Source organism: Anguilla rostrata, chromosome 2 (genome assembly GCF_018555375.3).
Source record: "Anguilla rostrata isolate EN2019 chromosome 2, ASM1855537v3, whole genome shotgun sequence".
NCBI classification, from domain to species: Eukaryota; Metazoa; Chordata; class Actinopteri; order Anguilliformes; family Anguillidae; genus Anguilla; species Anguilla rostrata.
The window spans coordinates 51,760,759-51,777,871 of record NC_057934.1 but is presented as its reverse complement, the minus strand read 5'-3'; the positions used below and the strand labels follow the sequence as shown (position 1 = coordinate 51,777,871).

The 17,113-nt window shown below is 47.5% G+C and overlaps 1 protein-coding gene across 10 annotated transcripts in view; it reads right to left on the bottom strand.

Annotated features, from left to right (window-relative positions):
• Positions 1 to 5,351: 5,351 nt before the first annotated feature.
• spag9b (sperm associated antigen 9b) overlaps positions 5,352 to 17,113 on the bottom strand; it is a 58,068-nt gene continuing 46,306 nt past the window's right edge. For 6 of the 10 annotated variants that reach the window (XM_064322971.1, XM_064322973.1, XM_064322972.1 and 3 more), the window contains 17 exons: positions 15,974 to 16,147; positions 15,750 to 15,879; positions 15,461 to 15,553; positions 15,038 to 15,199; positions 14,611 to 14,782; positions 14,265 to 14,519; positions 13,968 to 14,172; positions 13,631 to 13,753; positions 12,262 to 12,342; positions 11,747 to 11,814; positions 11,470 to 11,618; positions 10,967 to 11,138; positions 10,467 to 10,580; positions 9,189 to 9,227; positions 8,267 to 8,443; positions 7,851 to 7,994; positions 5,352 to 7,662 (listed from right to left, as the gene is read on the bottom strand). In XM_064322971.1, coding sequence (XP_064179041.1) covers positions 7,544 to 7,662; positions 7,851 to 7,994; positions 8,267 to 8,443; positions 9,189 to 9,227; positions 10,467 to 10,580; positions 10,967 to 11,138; positions 11,470 to 11,618; positions 11,747 to 11,814; positions 12,262 to 12,342; positions 13,631 to 13,753; positions 13,968 to 14,172; positions 14,265 to 14,519; positions 14,611 to 14,782; positions 15,038 to 15,199; positions 15,461 to 15,553; positions 15,750 to 15,879; positions 15,974 to 16,147 — 2,377 coding nt within the window. In that variant the 3' untranslated portion in view covers positions 5,352 to 7,543. The remainder of the gene's footprint in view (positions 7,663 to 7,850; positions 7,995 to 8,266; positions 8,444 to 9,188; positions 9,228 to 10,466; positions 10,581 to 10,966; positions 11,139 to 11,469; positions 11,619 to 11,746; positions 11,815 to 12,261; positions 12,343 to 13,630; positions 13,754 to 13,967; positions 14,173 to 14,264; positions 14,520 to 14,610; positions 14,783 to 15,037; positions 15,200 to 15,460; positions 15,554 to 15,749; positions 15,880 to 15,973; positions 16,148 to 17,113) is intronic. The other 4 variants (XM_064322974.1, XM_064322980.1, XM_064322979.1 and 1 more) reach the window with 1 other exon arrangement.

The following is a 17,113-nucleotide window of genomic DNA, read 5'->3' as shown; positions in this document are numbered from 1 at the left end:
ATGAAATTACAAAGTATTATTACAATGAATGGCAAACTTTAATACGTTGAAGATATGGAAGGACAAATATTTGTGCATTTCTGTACAAAAGTATAATTTAGGTATTCATTTATGATTCATCGTTTTTGGTTTTGCTGTCTGGTCCTTTTTTTTATTTTATTTTTTTTAAATAATGATTGCCAGATGAAGTGACCCTCCAATCTGTCCATGTGGACTTGCTCTGAAAGCACATGGAAGGCTTGCCTTTATCATTAGATGCGAGATACGTTCCTGACTGGGTCCAAACAATGGCTGGGATTTGGTCTGACGTAGGCAGTCCCCCGGGAGGAGCCCCATTGGACAGTGCAGCAAGCTGTGAAGGTGGGATAAAGTTTCCTTTCTGCACTGCGCTCCGCGAGCCAGCTGTTCAAATAAGAGCTGACTTCAGAACACATCCCCAGCTGTCCGCGGATTCATCCGCCACACAACCCGGGATTTTGTGACGCAGGTGCCCTCCGTCCTCCCAGTATCCATTCCCCATTTTTTTGAGGAGATTTAAAAAATATTCTCTGACTAAGCCCACATAAACATTCAGTGCTGTAGTGCAAACAGCCTATATTTGGTTGCCGAGACACATAATTCGCCACCGAGCCAAAGAGGTATCAATACTTGTGCCAATGATAATGCAAAAGCTTATTTACTTATTTACTGCAGGCAAACTGATCATGTAACCACACAACAATACCTCTAACCCTAAATTTATGTAACGAAAAGGCATATGTAATATTGTCTATAAAAAGTTGAGATTAATTATCTTCTTAAATAGCCATATTATGTAACTACAGTTAACAAGGGAAGGTGACACACCATGCATTTGAAAAGAAGAGCTTCATTAATTTATTACATTTTTTATTGGCCATGGGTTGCTGTTGTTACTGCTGACAACACTGAAGGAGGGTCCAACAACAAATCCTAAGAGAGGGCCGTGTTTATTATTTTTCTCCAAAATTGTTTTTCATTGCAAAACCAAAAATGTGACTGCGTGGAGACACTTGTGGCCCAACAGTTGAGGCCGTCCAATTTACTGAGCGTGGCGGTGAGTGCTGTGATGCTGTCAGTTTTCTGCCCTCATGCCCCAACATTACACAGCCCAGAGAAACCCTCCAGAGAGACCAGCTGGCTGCGTTACGTAACGGGCCAATCCTGAACCAGGAGCAGGCAGCCAGGCTGCCGTGATGCGTGGGCGGCCCTGTTTTTCTCCAGTGTGTCTCTCGACGCACAAACTGTCAGCACATCCCACCTGATAATCCATGAACTACCGAGAACTGACGGAAAGCAGTGCACTGTCTGTTTTTAACCCTTTACTCCTTTGAAAGAAGACAGCTGGGACAAAGATATTCCTTTTGAAATGGCATAATTGTCAATGATCTGTTTTAGGCAGATGAAAGGTTTACTTTCATTTTCCAAAAGTAAACCTTCCATACGGTATTCCACCCAGAAGATTTCTTATCAGAGACCTGTAAGCATAGGTGGACATAAGATGAGAGAATATAGTTGAAATGGCATATCACAGACCATTTTATCTTAGCCTTATCTTAGTCAGTCACACTGTGGTTTGGTATATACAGTAACTATAAGGAATGGGGGCGTGTCTATTAGATGCAGTTTACTGGTCAAGCTGAACTTCCTCTCATTTAAAATTATGTCACATTCGTGCTTGTAACCTCACAGACTTGGCTGTAATGCAATGCTGCCACCCAGTGGTAGGCCAACACAAAACATTCATCCATAGCGCTGTGTAAGAACAATTGATTTCATGAGAAGTGAGTATTTGGCAAACACAGGAGTGTCCCTTTATTCTATGAGTGCACCTACCTATTTTAGACGCTTGAGTGTCATGATCATTTACAAGAGCTTGGGTACATGCCAGTGTTGCAAACAGTAAGCATATGATTTATCATACATGCCCAACACTAAAGCATACAGCAAATGGTCTATTTTTCCAAAAATAATTACATATCCCTCTGCTCTTAACCCTCTATCCTGGCTTATATTTGCTGAGACTTTCAAAAGGCAACCCAGTGTCTGCCGGGACACAAGAACCACAACAATAAGTCGATCCCACAATCTCTGGAGGCTTTGGAAAGAGAACAAGGAAATTGATTGTCTCATTGAGTAGTATCAGTTCATACAAACTGGCTCAGACTTTTCACGTATTGCAAAAAAACAAGGGTAAAACTTTTCCACTGGGGAAAAACTGTAGAAAACAGTTAATGGCCTGCCACTAAACAAGTTAAAATATTTACTTGAAGAGACCAATATCTCTGACTTGACAGCATCAGAATTGTACGGAAGACATTTTGGTCATTTATACATTGTGATAACTTGGATAATTATGTTTTTAGTAAGCAAGCCAGGCCTGCTTTTTTCAGACACCCAGCAATTAATCCACACTATCCAAGCAGAGTCTGGCTTAATATTCTAGATGCATCTTCGTAAAGCTACAGTAAACAAACACCCATTCTCCAGATTTTATGCAAAAAGCTTGAAGCAGAATGTTCTCCAACTACAAGTTCTTCTCCAAAGAGAATAACTGGCACTTCAAAAATTTAGGACAAGAAAACATACTAGTTATTTTCACCATCAGTTGAAACCCTATGCTCTTAGGACTGCAAATTACGTCTTTCCGATGTTTATTTCTATTCTCATAGTGCATGCAGCAATCACGCCACCTTATTGCAATGGAAAAAATACTGTCCTATTCCAGGTGGCATATTACATTCTATTGCTGCATTAAAACACACAGACACACTCGGTCTCACACTCTCACACACAATGCAATTTATTGACAACTTGTTTCATTGCAATGCCAGATTCCATTTTTGCTAAATGACAAAATCATTGATTTTTTTTCTCTCCTCAGAGGAAATCAATCTGGATAGAGTGAATTTAGGGGGGGGGGTACAATTGACCTTCAGCTGATACCAACACACACAATAATGTTACAGGAGCTCCACAGCTTCCATATCCATCCCATACTGAACAGTCACACCATCACAGGACGTGCTGCATTGCCCCAAGTTTTATTTACCCCACTTTAAAATTCCCAATATTTACACATCAAACTTTCCTTCCTTGGTCTTCTCAAATGGGACTAATTAACAGTAAGCACATTACGCAGTTACTCTTGACAGTACAAATTAGAATGAGAAGGAAAGACTCTTGTGCTCTAACTCACTTACCCTTCCTTTATCTGGGAATGGTTATATTTCTCCTCCTCCTGCCATGGAGATAGTGAAAAATGCCTGTTCTCCAAACCGTCCAGGGGCAGCACAGAGGTCAAGATCAGCAACATTATCCTGGGGCTACATAATATCTGCTGGCAGAATGACAGAGGGCCCATCAAACCAGAACATAAACCAGCCTCTCATCACACACGCACCCCACTCCTGCAGCACAGCCAGCTCTGCAAAACATCACTAATAAATGAAAGGATCAGTAGCTAAGGCTCTGGCCAGATTTATATCTGTATAGTACTATAGAAGAGTGTGTGTGTGTGTGTGTGTGTGTGTGTGCGCGCGCACATGTGTGTGCATGTGTTTGAGAGAGAGTGGGAGGGGGGTGAATTTTCATTAGAACGGAAAAGCAAATTTCCATTTTGCGCATCCATTTGCAAACGATTACTTCTAATAATGGCAAATAACCACAAAAACAGGTGTTTCCATGGAAATAGATTAGGCAGGAGAAAGGCATGTAGATATAACCTCACAACTATTGACTATCATTTGCTGAGATCTCAAAATCATTAGGCTAAAAATGTGTTTACGCTGAAACATGCAATAATGTTTTAGCAATGAACAGCAAATTATGAGTTTTTCTGGAAAATAAAAGAGCACACCTGCCTAGCATGCAAAAATAGTACCGTGTATGATCATAAAAAGCAAACACCTGGGTTATGATCATGGCCACACAGGACAGCTGTTACTCTGGAGCCAACACAGGCAGTGAAACTGGCGAAAAGACCAGGGGAGATGGGTGCAAGTGGGTGTGACTGACAAATCCAGTACGAGTTGTTTTCATATCCATTGTCTCTCACATACCACTTACATTTTTCAACCATTGGAGGTTTCTGTGTTCAGTTTATTGAATAGGCCAATTTGTTAAGAGGGGTAAACATTTATTCAAGGCACAAGATCATCAACAATTCAAAAGGCTTGTGCTCCCACCCTGGTTTCTCGCACCTTGGAACCACTTACACTTAACTGCATTCTAGAGAATTTGGTTGTTTTTAACAATTATTGTGTTATTGCTTAACCCCTGACCACTTCAGAGGCCACATGGGGTCTTTTTATACAAATTTTTACCCACACCATTTTATCCTAATTGAGTGTACAGATCTTATTAAGGAGTCTTTCCTGTCACTTATAAGGATCATAAGGAGCCCCTCCCTCCCTGGGGGACGTTACAGCCAATCATGTGCTGCTCACTGTGCACTGGCATAGCCAGAATACCACAGTGCTAGGCACATTGCTAGAGATGGAGTGTATTAACAGGACATGCCACTCACCAGTAAACTACACTTCAGTCCTGAAGGGCTGGGTATAGAGCCCTCTGTCAATTTACACAAGTACAGTTGCTTATCCAATGGCATGTTATTATCAACCTTCATTTTGAGGGTTTTTTTTTCTTTTTGTTAGTTTATGTGCTTGTAGTAAAAGAGGACAACCATTTTCCCCATAGCCAGATTCCTTTCACAATTACACCCTCTCACAGGTGTACTTCAAGTTCCATCCCACCAGGTCTACCCCGCCTAAACATTCCTCCTTATTTTTAAGTGAACACAGGGTACTTGTGTTCTCCCACTTGTACATTTTCTTCAAAACCCAATCTAAACTATAGCCCTGGCCCACTGCTGCAAAATCCCCTGTCAATTCACCAGGGCAAGAAAGACTGTGCTTGCTCTGATAAAATCAACAGCTGGAGGGTAGTTCGTGCAGCTGGAGTAATACAGGCGAACAGACTGCAGGAATATGATCAAGCACAGAAGTTATTCCTGAGCAATGGGGTGGGTACCTGCCAGCTGAAATCCTTCTGCACTGGTGCTGCAACAGGGCAAGGTAGTTCCAGATGTAAAGGGACTTCTACATGAAGAACAAGTCATGTGTTGTCATAAAGGCAGTATGTCACGTGCAGATCGGTGAGATCATGGCTTTAGATTGTTAAAAAAAAGCTACGGATAAAAAGCAAAGAAACGCCAACGGGATAAACAAATAACAAACTGTTGACTGTTTTTGTTACCCTATTGTAAAATGCTAGATGAACCAAATACCATTAACAAAACCTGCAGATGAATGATGCAAGGACACTGTAAGTTCCCCATGAAAGTCAGTTTAATAGATTGTTAAAAAAATAAGGCTAAGATGCTGGTAGAAGCGCACAGCTACTAGGAGAAACCGCAGTCATGGCAACAAGATAGTGGAAACTGCCCCTCCTGCAGGCCAGGCCCGGTAGCCCCAGAGCAGGACATCTCACGGGACATAAGGAATGTGCCCCCGGCACAGCTCCTCCCACCCTCACATGGGGGCAGTTACCGATGGATTTGAAACACAATACACCGCTGTAATTTTTCAAAAATGTGCATAGCTTAGTAAATTAGTGTGTCGTTTCAAAATCATCATTCTCATTGTCATCATAATACTTCTCACCTTCAAAACAATAAAACCCCAGCCACTTATGTTTCATATACATATTTATAGATATATATTTTTTTCATGTACAAAGTTACATTCTGAACCACAAAGGCTCATTCATAGAAATAAATACTGAAATGGCTACACTGCGATATGAAGTTTTTTTCTCCTGGAGAAAAAACATGAAGCCCCCCCCACCGCCCCCGCCCCACAGTTTTTCAGCACAAACACTAGTTCAACGTCAGCGAGTTCTGCTTTCAAGTTACAGAGGCCAGTAAAACAAAGATTAAAGAGTCTAAAAGACAAAACGTACAAAAAATTACAGACCATAAAAAATAGGCTTAAAAGTTTCAGAATGCATCAATATCAACACATTAAATCAGAGGAACTGCTTTCATTAATGAAAACATTCACTAGAAGTGTACAAAATCTGAGGTGCAGCGTAGTTTGCTACGTTCTTTTGTATCCCTGGCAAGCAGATATTTTCCATTGATTTGTAGAGATGAAGACTTATAAATATATTTGTTTAGTAATCATGACAACAACTAGTGAAGCACTCTCTACATAACTGTCTGTAACTCTTAAGCTGTAGGGCCAGAAACACCGCGAAAAGGCGGTGTGTTAAAAGGTAACTAGTGAGGCTGTTTTTTTTGTTCTTTTTTTCTTGTCATTTTTTTCCTTTGGTAATTGTGTAATACACACATAAATAAATAATCTGTCATACAACAATGTAAATTAAAAAAAATTGTTTCTTGGAACAGTTAGCACATTATAGCAAAACTGTGTACTTGTGAAACTAAGGCAGCCCAAGTCGCTTTTAAAGTGTCTGCTAGCTCTAGCACGTAGTAAGGAAGACCTAAGGGGAGACGGCCAACCGTAAGACAGCAGCTCAGGAACTAGAAAAGAAATTCACCATGCAGGCATACTTTCACCTAAAACTCAGGCTTAGCTATTTGAATCTACTCCTTAAGAGGGTGCTGGACTGTGCATACATCGCCAGCACCACTGTAGGTACTACAAATGATGAAGTAGGCATTTTAAAAGGGTGAGATTTCAACTTGCACTTGCACAGTGGACACATGGACAGCTCCACAGAACAGTGAGCCGTAAAACGTCTTGCACACAGTCCAAAACCATTTCTTGGAAGAAAGGTGGGGAAAAAATGAAATCACACAGGGGACACACATTCTATCATCCTATCCTGCCATACTTTATAAAACCACAGTAAGGTGCCTTTTGTTATTTATTTCCTTAAATCAAATGACAACAAATCCTGCTAAAGATTTGTCCAGACTTTGCATTAGAAATGGCCAGTTCGGACTACGCCCTCAGTACAGTATCATCACGCAGCAAGGCTGCTCAATGGGCCCTGGAGGACCCAGGGCCCTCTGGGAAGTGGAAGGGGAGATGAAAGCGCTCCAGTCAGGACAGCCTTCAGCTGAAGGGATGTTCAAAGCCTCACTGGGATTAAAGCCTGCAGATACTGCCCTGTTAGGTCTGCAGAAACAGCAGGAGGGTTAATGCGGGCACACCCTCAGGCTGCAGTGACTGCACAGCATACTTACACCACTCCTCCAGGTACGAGTGTGCAAACCGGGTACATAATGAAAAATATCTATCAATCCCACAGGCGCAAAAAAAAGGTAAAAAATAAAAATTAATGAAGGAGAAAATAAGAGAACTAAAAGACAAATTATTTTATAAACAGCAATAACAATACCAACATAACATGATAGCTATTATCATTCAAATAGGGAAAAAAATACTGAAATGAAAGACAAAAAAGCAAAAACTCGTGCAGGAGTCTGTGTGAGAGCGTGTTTCTCTGGTCTGTGCGGGTCCTCCTCCGCCCGGCCCAAGGGGCCCCTCACTCCTCACTCCTCCCCACACAGGACCTGCCACACGATCAGGTGGCTGCGCTCGGCTTTGGCCAGGAAGGGCTGCAGCTTCAGCGTGGGCTCGTCCAGCTCCTCCGCCTCGCCGCCCTCGTCCCCTGAGGAGAGAGGAGCGATTACCCTCGCTCGCCCGCCATCCCGCCAGTCAGACCAATAGCAGCGCTGGCACTGCCGCGGTCCCAGACGAACGCATTTGAAGTTACGCCCTTTTTGTTAAGCTAACCTGCCACACAAAGGTCATGCAGTGCTTGTAACTAGCGTAACCTGGCTCTGGTGCATCCCTTACCCATTCTGAAGTCGATGTAGCCCTCCCCTCCGCTCATCACCAGGACGGACTTGGCCAGCTCCTGAGAGGGGGGGTCTGAGGACGCTGCGCTGGGCTTGTCGGGCCCGCCTTCCCCTCCGGCGCCCGCTGAAGGGATGACCTGGCCTGTTACGAGAGCACGGGACACCAGAGCAGACCCAGTCACAAACCGCAGAAACATCACTCTCCTTCTATTCCATACTCTATCACACAAACCTGTTATTGTTATGGACTGTAAGTCTTTACTGTGAGTATCACAGTACTGAAGCACATGCATGCAACAGTGCTGCGTTTAGTGTGCCCAAGTCTCCAGTGATGACAGAAACGAGCTACGGCCAATCACGAGCCACGCAGAAACACACAGGGCTGCGCCTGCATTCGCACGGGCGGAGCCTTACCTGGGACGGCGGCGAAGAACTTGACTGCGTCCCTGTGTCCGTGGAAACAGAGCTGCGCATGCGCCATGGAGCAAAATGGGACGTAGGTGCCTGCCGTCACCTTATCGCTGTTCTCATCACCATAGACCCGGATCACGCTGCCTGGCCGACTCGAAGAGCCTGTGGTGACCTTATTTGCTTCAGAATTTGGGGAAAAAACAAATAACGCGTCAGCTAAGAGTTTCTTTCAAAATGGTTCCACCATGTGGCATTCACTCGATTCATTTTCTTCACTCGGCACGGGTATATTTTGAAAGACAATCAGGCCCGAGCAGATGAGCGAGGCCTTCAAACACAGGACAGACTGCAGCAGAAATGCCGGCACTTCTCAAACCGCGGCAGACAGCGGTGAACTGAAAATAAGATCAGTCAGAGAAAGCAGGCATGCCTAATGATGCGAACTGAAAAACAAGGCGATGGAGCATGCCACGGTCACGGTCTCTCTAGAGGTGACCTCTAAAAGCTCATTCTCCTCGCTCCACACACCCCTCCGCTCCTACAGGGGGGGAAAAGGCTCCTGAGGCCGGCTGCTGCAGGTGGGAAATCACAGTGTGTCAAAATAAAAACGTGCTCAGGAGGGAGAAATACAACTGAGAGATGATGCAGCCAATCAGAGGACAGCCCTGCTAGGCGATGAGTTCAGAAATGCTGTCATAAACTGAAGAGAGTGGAATGGGACAACACAGCCATGGTGCCAGAAAACAAGCACAAACTGAGCAGCCAGTTTGTGGGCGTCCAGCATAACCAAACATCCTGCTGGAAAACATCAACCACTGAAGGCAGCAGGTAGCACATAACTGCAATTAGAAAATGAAGGATCAAAGAGAGGGAAAAGTAGGGAAAGAGAGAGGCCGGCCGAGTTTGTTTTGTGGCTGGGACTTACCCCGCTGTCTCAGAGAACGCCCCTGCTGAGGAAACATAGCTTGAGTGAGAGAGGGAGAAGACAGAAGGGAGGAGGAGGAGGAGGAGGGAGAGTAAAAAGGTGTGAGGGGGAGAAGAGTTAATGAGAACTCAGCGCTCCTCGCGCCTGACTCTTCCTGAAACAGCTCCCCTCAACCTGAACGCTGGCATCCTGCCCATAGGCCCCCGCAGCCCAGGTCTGCTGGACCTGGGCTACTCCACCACTGTGCACAGAACATTCCCCCAGCTCTGCTGGACCTGGGCTACTCCACCACTGTGCACAGAACATTCCCCCAGCTCTGCTGGACCTGGGCTACTCCACCACTGTGCACGGAACATTCCCCAGCTCGCTGGACCTGGGCTACTCCACCACTGTGCACGGAACATTCCCCAGCTCTGCTGGACCTGGCTACTCTACACTGTGCACGGAACATTCCCCAGCTCTGCTGGACCTGGCTACTCCACCACTGTGCACGGAACATTCCCCCAGCTCTGCTGGACCTGGGCTACTCCACCACTGTGCACGGAACAGTCCCCCAGCTCTGCTGGACCTGGGCTACTCCACCACTGTGCACGGAACATTCCCCCAGCTCTGCTGGACCTGGGCTACTCACCACTGTGCACAGAACATTCCCCCAGCTCTGCTGGACCTGGCTACTCCACCACTGTGCACAGAACATTCCCCCAGCTCTGCTGGACCTGGGCTACTCCACCACTGTGCACGGAACATTCCCCCAGCTCTGCTGGACCTGGGCTACTCCACCACTGTGCACGGAACATTCCCCCAGCTCTGCTGGACCTGGGCTACTCCACCACTGTGCACGGAACATTCCCCCAGCTCTGCTGGACCTGGGCTACTCCACCACTGTGCACAGAACATTCCCCCAGCTCTGCTGGACCTGGGCTACTCCACCACTGTGCACAGAACATTCCCCCAGCTCTGCTGGACCTGGGCTACTCCACCACTGTGCACAGAACATTCCCCCAGCTTCCCTCTCTACTAACGGGGGAAACTGTCCTGGTGAAGACATGCTGACCAATGGGCACGCAGTGTTATGATGAGCGAATCTCAACAGCAAACGTAAATATTAATGGTGCCGGTCCAAATGTGCTGTTAAAACTTTCCCAGCATGCAATGCGGTTTGTGTCCACTCAAATACCACAGGCACAGATGGGTAGTTTTTGCTTGGTTACAGTAATAGAACAGCTACTGTGTTTCATGGACAGATGTGAAGTAAAGGGAGGAAGAGTGCGCTCTTACTTTCTGTCAGAGGGATTGAGATGATGACGCCGTTCCCGGTTCCGACCCACAGGCGGTTACAGGACACCATCAGCGCCGTGATCCGCACGAAAGAGAAGCCCAGTTTGCCCGTGCCTGGGAGGACCACAGAGATACCACTCAAACCCAAGAGCCAGGGGGCACCCTCGATACACAACCAACTAAACCTCTAATATTATACATGTGGCCAACAAATAACTGGTAACAAAATGTCAGGAGTAGACCGCATGCAAATTTTTAAAAAGGGCACCGTGACGCTGATACAATGAACCACAAGTTGCGCGATTCTCGTCAGCAAGAAAATCTTAACAGTTCATGACTAATCCATGCAAGTGTTAAAAGCAGGGCTGGTGCACTGATCCAGCACAGCTCTTACAGCACTGCATATAAACAATGGGAGCTCATGTGTTAGCACTGTACCGTGTCGGCAGCAGGAATAAAGAGGAGGACACACAGCGCACAAAACACAAAGCGCTCCGTACCCAGCATTTTGCTGACGTAAGGCTCGATGTCCACGTCCTGCAAGTGCCGGTAAGTGTGGGCGTGGAACAGCCGCAGCGTGGAGTCCAGCCGAATGGACACCCAGATGCCGTCTCCCACGCAGGCCAGCTGGCGCACCTGGCTCTCCTTACGCGGGTGAGCATCAAAGGACTTCTGCACACCATAAATAAGAAGGGGAAAAATTTAACTTTATATACAACACATGTGCGCACACACACACACAGCATAACAATTAAAATATACAACTATATGAGAGCCCATGGAAAACGTTATTGGTTCTAACACATACATCAACTGGGGAGGACCCAAGTTTACTACAAACTCCAACTAGACTTTGTGCTCAGGGCCAAAGAAGCAGCCATTACAAATGCACAACTTTACAGTCTTAAGGCAAAGATCACTTTCTAACAATTGAACAAATTTGAATAACTGAACCAGCAAACCACAGCCAGGAATGACTGAACCAGTGTGCAGTTTCACTGACCTCGATCTTCATGGCTTTGGGCTGCACCACATAGATCTTGTTCCGGTACCCACACCACACCTTGTCGTGCACCACCGTCATGCAGCGAATGGAGTGGTGTGGGCGTCCCAGGTCCAGCAGGTGGTAGTTGGTCAGGTCCCACTGGCCATCTATACAGCAGCACACAGTCGCTCAGTCATTATGTTCAGCCACTCAGAATGACACGGGTAGACCAAAGCAATGTTATAAATACATACAAGCAGGAAGGCCTGCTTCCGTGCCCACAGAAACCTCTTACCAACGCCTCGGTGAAAGATGGCCAGCGTTCCATCTGCCAGGGCCACCAGCACTCGCCCTTTCACATGGCTACAAGACACACAAAAAACCTCAATACATCAGGATGAGTACACACTGTAATGTCTAATGAAAATGCAGAATTACAATAGGATATATTCATGAAGAATTATGGAATCAAACCAGAAAACAGCTTCTCACCTCAAAAAAAAACAGAAACAGTTTGACGCTGGTACTCTGTGCTTTAAAACGATTACTTTCTGTGAGGTCACGGAAATGAATGGGAGTGAATTGGGAAACTGGGAAAATGGCAATGCCGTTAACAGTCAGCAAGGATAGCTGATGTTGACAGTATTCACACTACGCAAATACAATGGGGCATGCTCCACAAAATTACTTGTGTTATACCAAAGAGAAATATCCCTTTAAGCTCTTATTTTTCTCATTACACCACAGCGATGTGAATGTGTATTTTCACGCTGTCTAAGAGAACCATTACATTAAAGACGGACTACTTACACAATGCCCAGAATGGAGTCCTTCAGCTTAATAGAGTGGAGACATTTCCTCCACTGAGCAACAGACGAATGAACGTACACACTGCAAGAGACACAGGAAGCAACAGGTACAACTCAATGTTCAATGTTCAAACAGATATTTTGGTTTGTTTCAGAGTTGTAGCTTGCCCTTTATTTAAACAATTAAATGACTAATTATGTAAAACCTTTAAATCACATTTAATAGGGATCACTCAAAGCCATTTGTGCCAAATGTCATCCCTTACAGAGATAGAGCTGCTATTGTTATTGTTTCTCATGTGGAGAGGACACCACAACATGCAATATTTACACTGTTGCTCAAAATTCACGTGACAGTGCTGCTCTCAGGAATAAAAAGCCAGGTCTGGCAACGCAGACAGAAAAGAAAACAGCCGGCTGTTTCGTGCGTACTGAAGGACCCTTCAGAGGGGCCTCTGGATTCCTCTGCGGTCGTTAGTCATCGCCGGTCGAAGGGAACTTGCGCAGTTTCATGGTTCACATGGGCCTCGTCTAGCGGTAAACCAACAAAATATCGACCGCCACAACTCATGTGCTGCGGCAGCTAAAAGCTCCGCGCTCGCCATTCTTCACCCTCCCCTCGGACTGCAATTTATGGCTGTTTCACTGTACATTGGGCTGGGACGCGTCGGCCAAAGCTCGCGAGGCCCCTCCCCGCGGCACGGAAAGGGAAAGGTCAAAGGCCACAGCCTCTCCTGGTGCTCGTGATGATCTGCTCCAGGCATGACCAGGAACAACAGGGTTTGAACTCAGCCCAGAGGGCACAGACATGGCCCATGAGCCCCTCCCCCTTATGAACTCATTCCCCTCAACCGCCCCCACCCCCCTCCCCCCCTACCCTCGCGCCGCCTCACTAAATTAATAAACTCATGCTGGCTTAGTGCTGCATGTCTGACTGCTTCTCAAGTCAAAACAAAGACATTTAACCATTGTAACAATTATCCCCAGCCTGACACTGAAACCGACAGGATAATTTGAACAAGCTCTAACCCCAGTTGTTGCCATAACATCTGATGCTAGAATTATTTGCCACTTAAGGCAATCACGTCCCAGTACAGTAATGTCCTCTTACCAAGAGGATCTAGCATTTTTCTCCCTATGCCTGTATGTCTCTGCAGGAGCCAGAAAGGTGCAGTATCCATGTTGTGCCACTAGAGGTAGAGGCTGAATCAAAAGAACCGTGGGTCTGGCCTCAAAAAATACCTTTATCATTGGTTTTCATCTAAAATATTAAAAATTTCACTTTAATTTAACTAGGTAATATCCAAAAAATATGACCTTTTTTGGATATTAAGTTAAGGTGACACAGTGCGATCTGAGATCCTCCTCACCATCCATTCTGAGCGCCCAGCCACATGGTGGGCAGCACACTGCTCATCTTCTGCGCCTCCTCCCTCATCAGGTCCTGCTCCTCCGGGAGGGAGGTCACCCCGTCCTTCACCAGGTCAGACTCGCTGAGAGGATAAAGCAGCGCAGCAGAGTCACCCAGCACATACGCAGCTTCTCTCCTGAGCTTTAGTGACACCAAACATTCCACAGATATGGCCACAGGAGACAGGAGTGTGATTACACGGGATTACTCAGTGCAGATGAACTTTTAAGATAAATATTGTCAGCTCCGTTTCAGTCTCTATCTTCTCTGTCTTAGAGTGCGAGTACACACTGTACCTCCTGGGATAAGTGGGCGGGGTATCTGGCGTGTTCTGCACTCCCAGGGGGTCAGTGAAGACGTGCTCTGTGTAGATGCCCGGCTGGTTGACGTCCAGCCCCTCCCCCTCGTCCCCGGGACTGGCGCCGGCCTCGGTGGCTTCGGTGGCCTCCTCGGCGGTGGGGACCCCGTCCTCGGAGGGGCTGGGGTCTCCCGCCGGCTCCCCTGCAGGGTGACGGGGACAGGGTGAGGGGGTGCAGCGGTGCTCCGTGTGAGAACGCTGTGCTAGAGAGAGGAGCCTGTGCTGCCTGCGCTACCTGTGCCCGAGGCTGCGCCCGTCTGCGCGCTGGGCTCCGCGGGGGCGCTGACCGCCGTGCACACGGCCTGGGGGGCGGCGGCGGCTCCCTCCGCGGTGCAGCCCACCACCGTGATCCCGCCCAGCACGCCGTCATTGCCGGCCGAGCTGTTGCTCGCCACGCTGCCCGTCAAAGACGAGCCGTCGCCCGGCCCCGCCTCCGTCTCCGCCTCCTTGGGCACCTCCTCCCCCGCGGGGTAGTCCGTCTCCCGGGCCCCTACAGCATAAAAGCACGCTTTAATCTCCGCGCTCGGCGGGAACCCCTCACAGCCGACTCCCCTGGCCCTGCCAAGGCGTCCTGAGCTGACCTGGCACGCTGGCGATGCAGAGCACGTGCGAGTTGCACACAAAGAAGTTCTCCAGGATGTTGCCGGGCTGGTTAGCATCAATGACGATGACTTTGGTGGTGGACTGGGTGCTGGTGCAGATCCAGACCAGGCTGGACAGCTCTTCCTGCTCCCGCAGCTCCTTCTCCTGCTCCTGCAGCCAATCAAAGACAGACACACAAGCACTGTAGAAAGAGGCACGCTGTTCAGCTCTTAAGCCAGTACACTTCGCTTCTCCCACATCAGTTCCTCTGTACAAGGGAAAGGGACAGAAGAGACTCCTCAGAGTCATCTCAAGTGTAATAAAGTGCTGTGGGATACGGTGCTGTGACCACTGCGGTTATGGATTCCTGTATTAAAGTGACGGGAGACGTGGTGTGACCGTGCTGTCCTGGGTGAGGAAGGTCACCTTGAGTTCCTGTTCGAGCCGGTCCAGGCTGCTCTGAGAGCCCTTCTTCTGCCTGTGGCTGTCTGTTCCAGCCACGTCATTGTAGAAGACACTGGCCCCCACAATGGAGCCCCCGTCACGGGTCTTTCCCCCGGACAGGTTTACGCCCGCAGCACACCACAGCTAAAGAAAAGCGCACGCATACAACATGGGTCCAGTCCACCTCAACAATGCACTTAATGCACCTCAAATGCTCAGCAGAGCACCAGGCACAGTTACAGCCCACTACAAGATGGATTTTAGAGGTTCAGTATTGGACATTCATCCTTAGCATGGTCTTTGCACAAGTACAAGAACACAAATGAATCAGCATTGGGCTTGTGCCCAATGCTCCAGTTGAGGTTAATGCACCAACTTGAGACACCTGCATGAGAAGCTCCTCACCTTCATAGAAGCATCTTTCTCATCCAAGGGCCTCAGGTACACAGGCACAGGTAAATTCTTCACCTTATTCTCTGCCTGCCCACCATTGGCAACCTGAGTGGCAGCAAACAGAAGAGAGTCAGGACAACCTGAACAGAATCGAACATTTGATAGCAACAACTGCCATGACGAATGGTGCCGCAGAACAAAAAGTGCAGCAGTAGGGAAATCCAACATGTTTTATCAACATGCCCGCTTCAGGAAATGCTACTGTATGAGAAACACAGACATTAACAGGCAGGACTCTGACCTTGTATTTCTGTGGCAGACTCCAGCCGTAGGCCTGGATCCTTCCATCCTCCTTCTGGACGTGCGCCTTCACCTGTCTGTACTGTGCTCTCTTCTGCTCTCGGCGCGACACCAAGTTTCCTGAGTCCACTCTGGGCAGGGGGAAGAAAGGCCAGGTCAGTCTGAACCGCGCGGCGCGGGAACAGGCCCAGGAACGTCAGCGGCGAACGCCGGCGCGTCACTCACTCCTCGTTGAGAAAGTCGAATGCTTTTGATTTGTCGCTGGGGAGCTGAGATAAAGTGCTGCTTCTCTTCTTCACAGACGGGACGATGTGGGAGGTCGGCGCGTTGTACTTGACGTTGACGGGGGCCTCCGGCTTCTTGGCGGCGTTGCTGGAGGAGCTAAAGAGCCGGCTGAAACTGGGGTTGGGAGAGACGAGACAGAAAGACTAATAGAGATGCAGACACAAGCAGCGAAGCAGGGGGACAAAGCACTGCACTGTGCCCACAGCCTGGCCCCACCCCCGACAACCTCATCCTCCAGCACCTCAGCGGCTCACACACCCAGCAGCGTCCTCCAGGGCCCTCTCACTGAATGTTACTGACTAGCGGCTTGAAACGGTCGTTGAAAATGAGCCAAGAAAAGAGCAGAGATGAAGAAAGCCTCCACGATGCCAGACGCATTCCCTTCATACGATGACAGATGAAATGAAAACAATACTTCAGCAAAATGATCGAGCTGTTAGTCACCACAAAACCCTCCCTTAAATGGCCACTGAGGTTAAGAGAACTGCCCATGACATTCATCCCATTTCAGAAGCCTCATCAAGCAAAAGAAACACCAAAGCGAAAGAGCAACCTGCCAAAGCAATGTGTCACCACTCAAAAACAGGCCAAACATCCTCCCCACCTGAAGATAAAGCTAATGCAGAGCACTCCACTGCTGACCAACAGCACCAAGGCCTGTTGCCAGTCTAGCCTGTGGCACACTGACATACAGATTCCTCATTCCAACTTTGCAATGCCAAAAAGAAAATCATAACACTAAAGCCCAGCCTGCCCACTAACTTTCCGTAATAGACATCTGAACGATACAGAGCCACTCAAAGTACAGTTTATATGTGACTTGTGTCTGTCAGAATGTCTTCCTGAGATTTCAATATTTTAACATACGTTACACTTACACTGCAAAAACACAAAATTATTAAGCTCTCTCATCAAGCAAACTCCCCATAAAGTGACATTTTGCATGGAAAATTCTAATCATTTTAAAAACAATGGTTATGACCCGATAAACCACTCAACATACAGCAGTCCCTCGCCAACTGTGGGGGAAAGGTTCCTGAAAACTCCCATGGTTGGCAAGACTAGAGGCTATTGGGCATT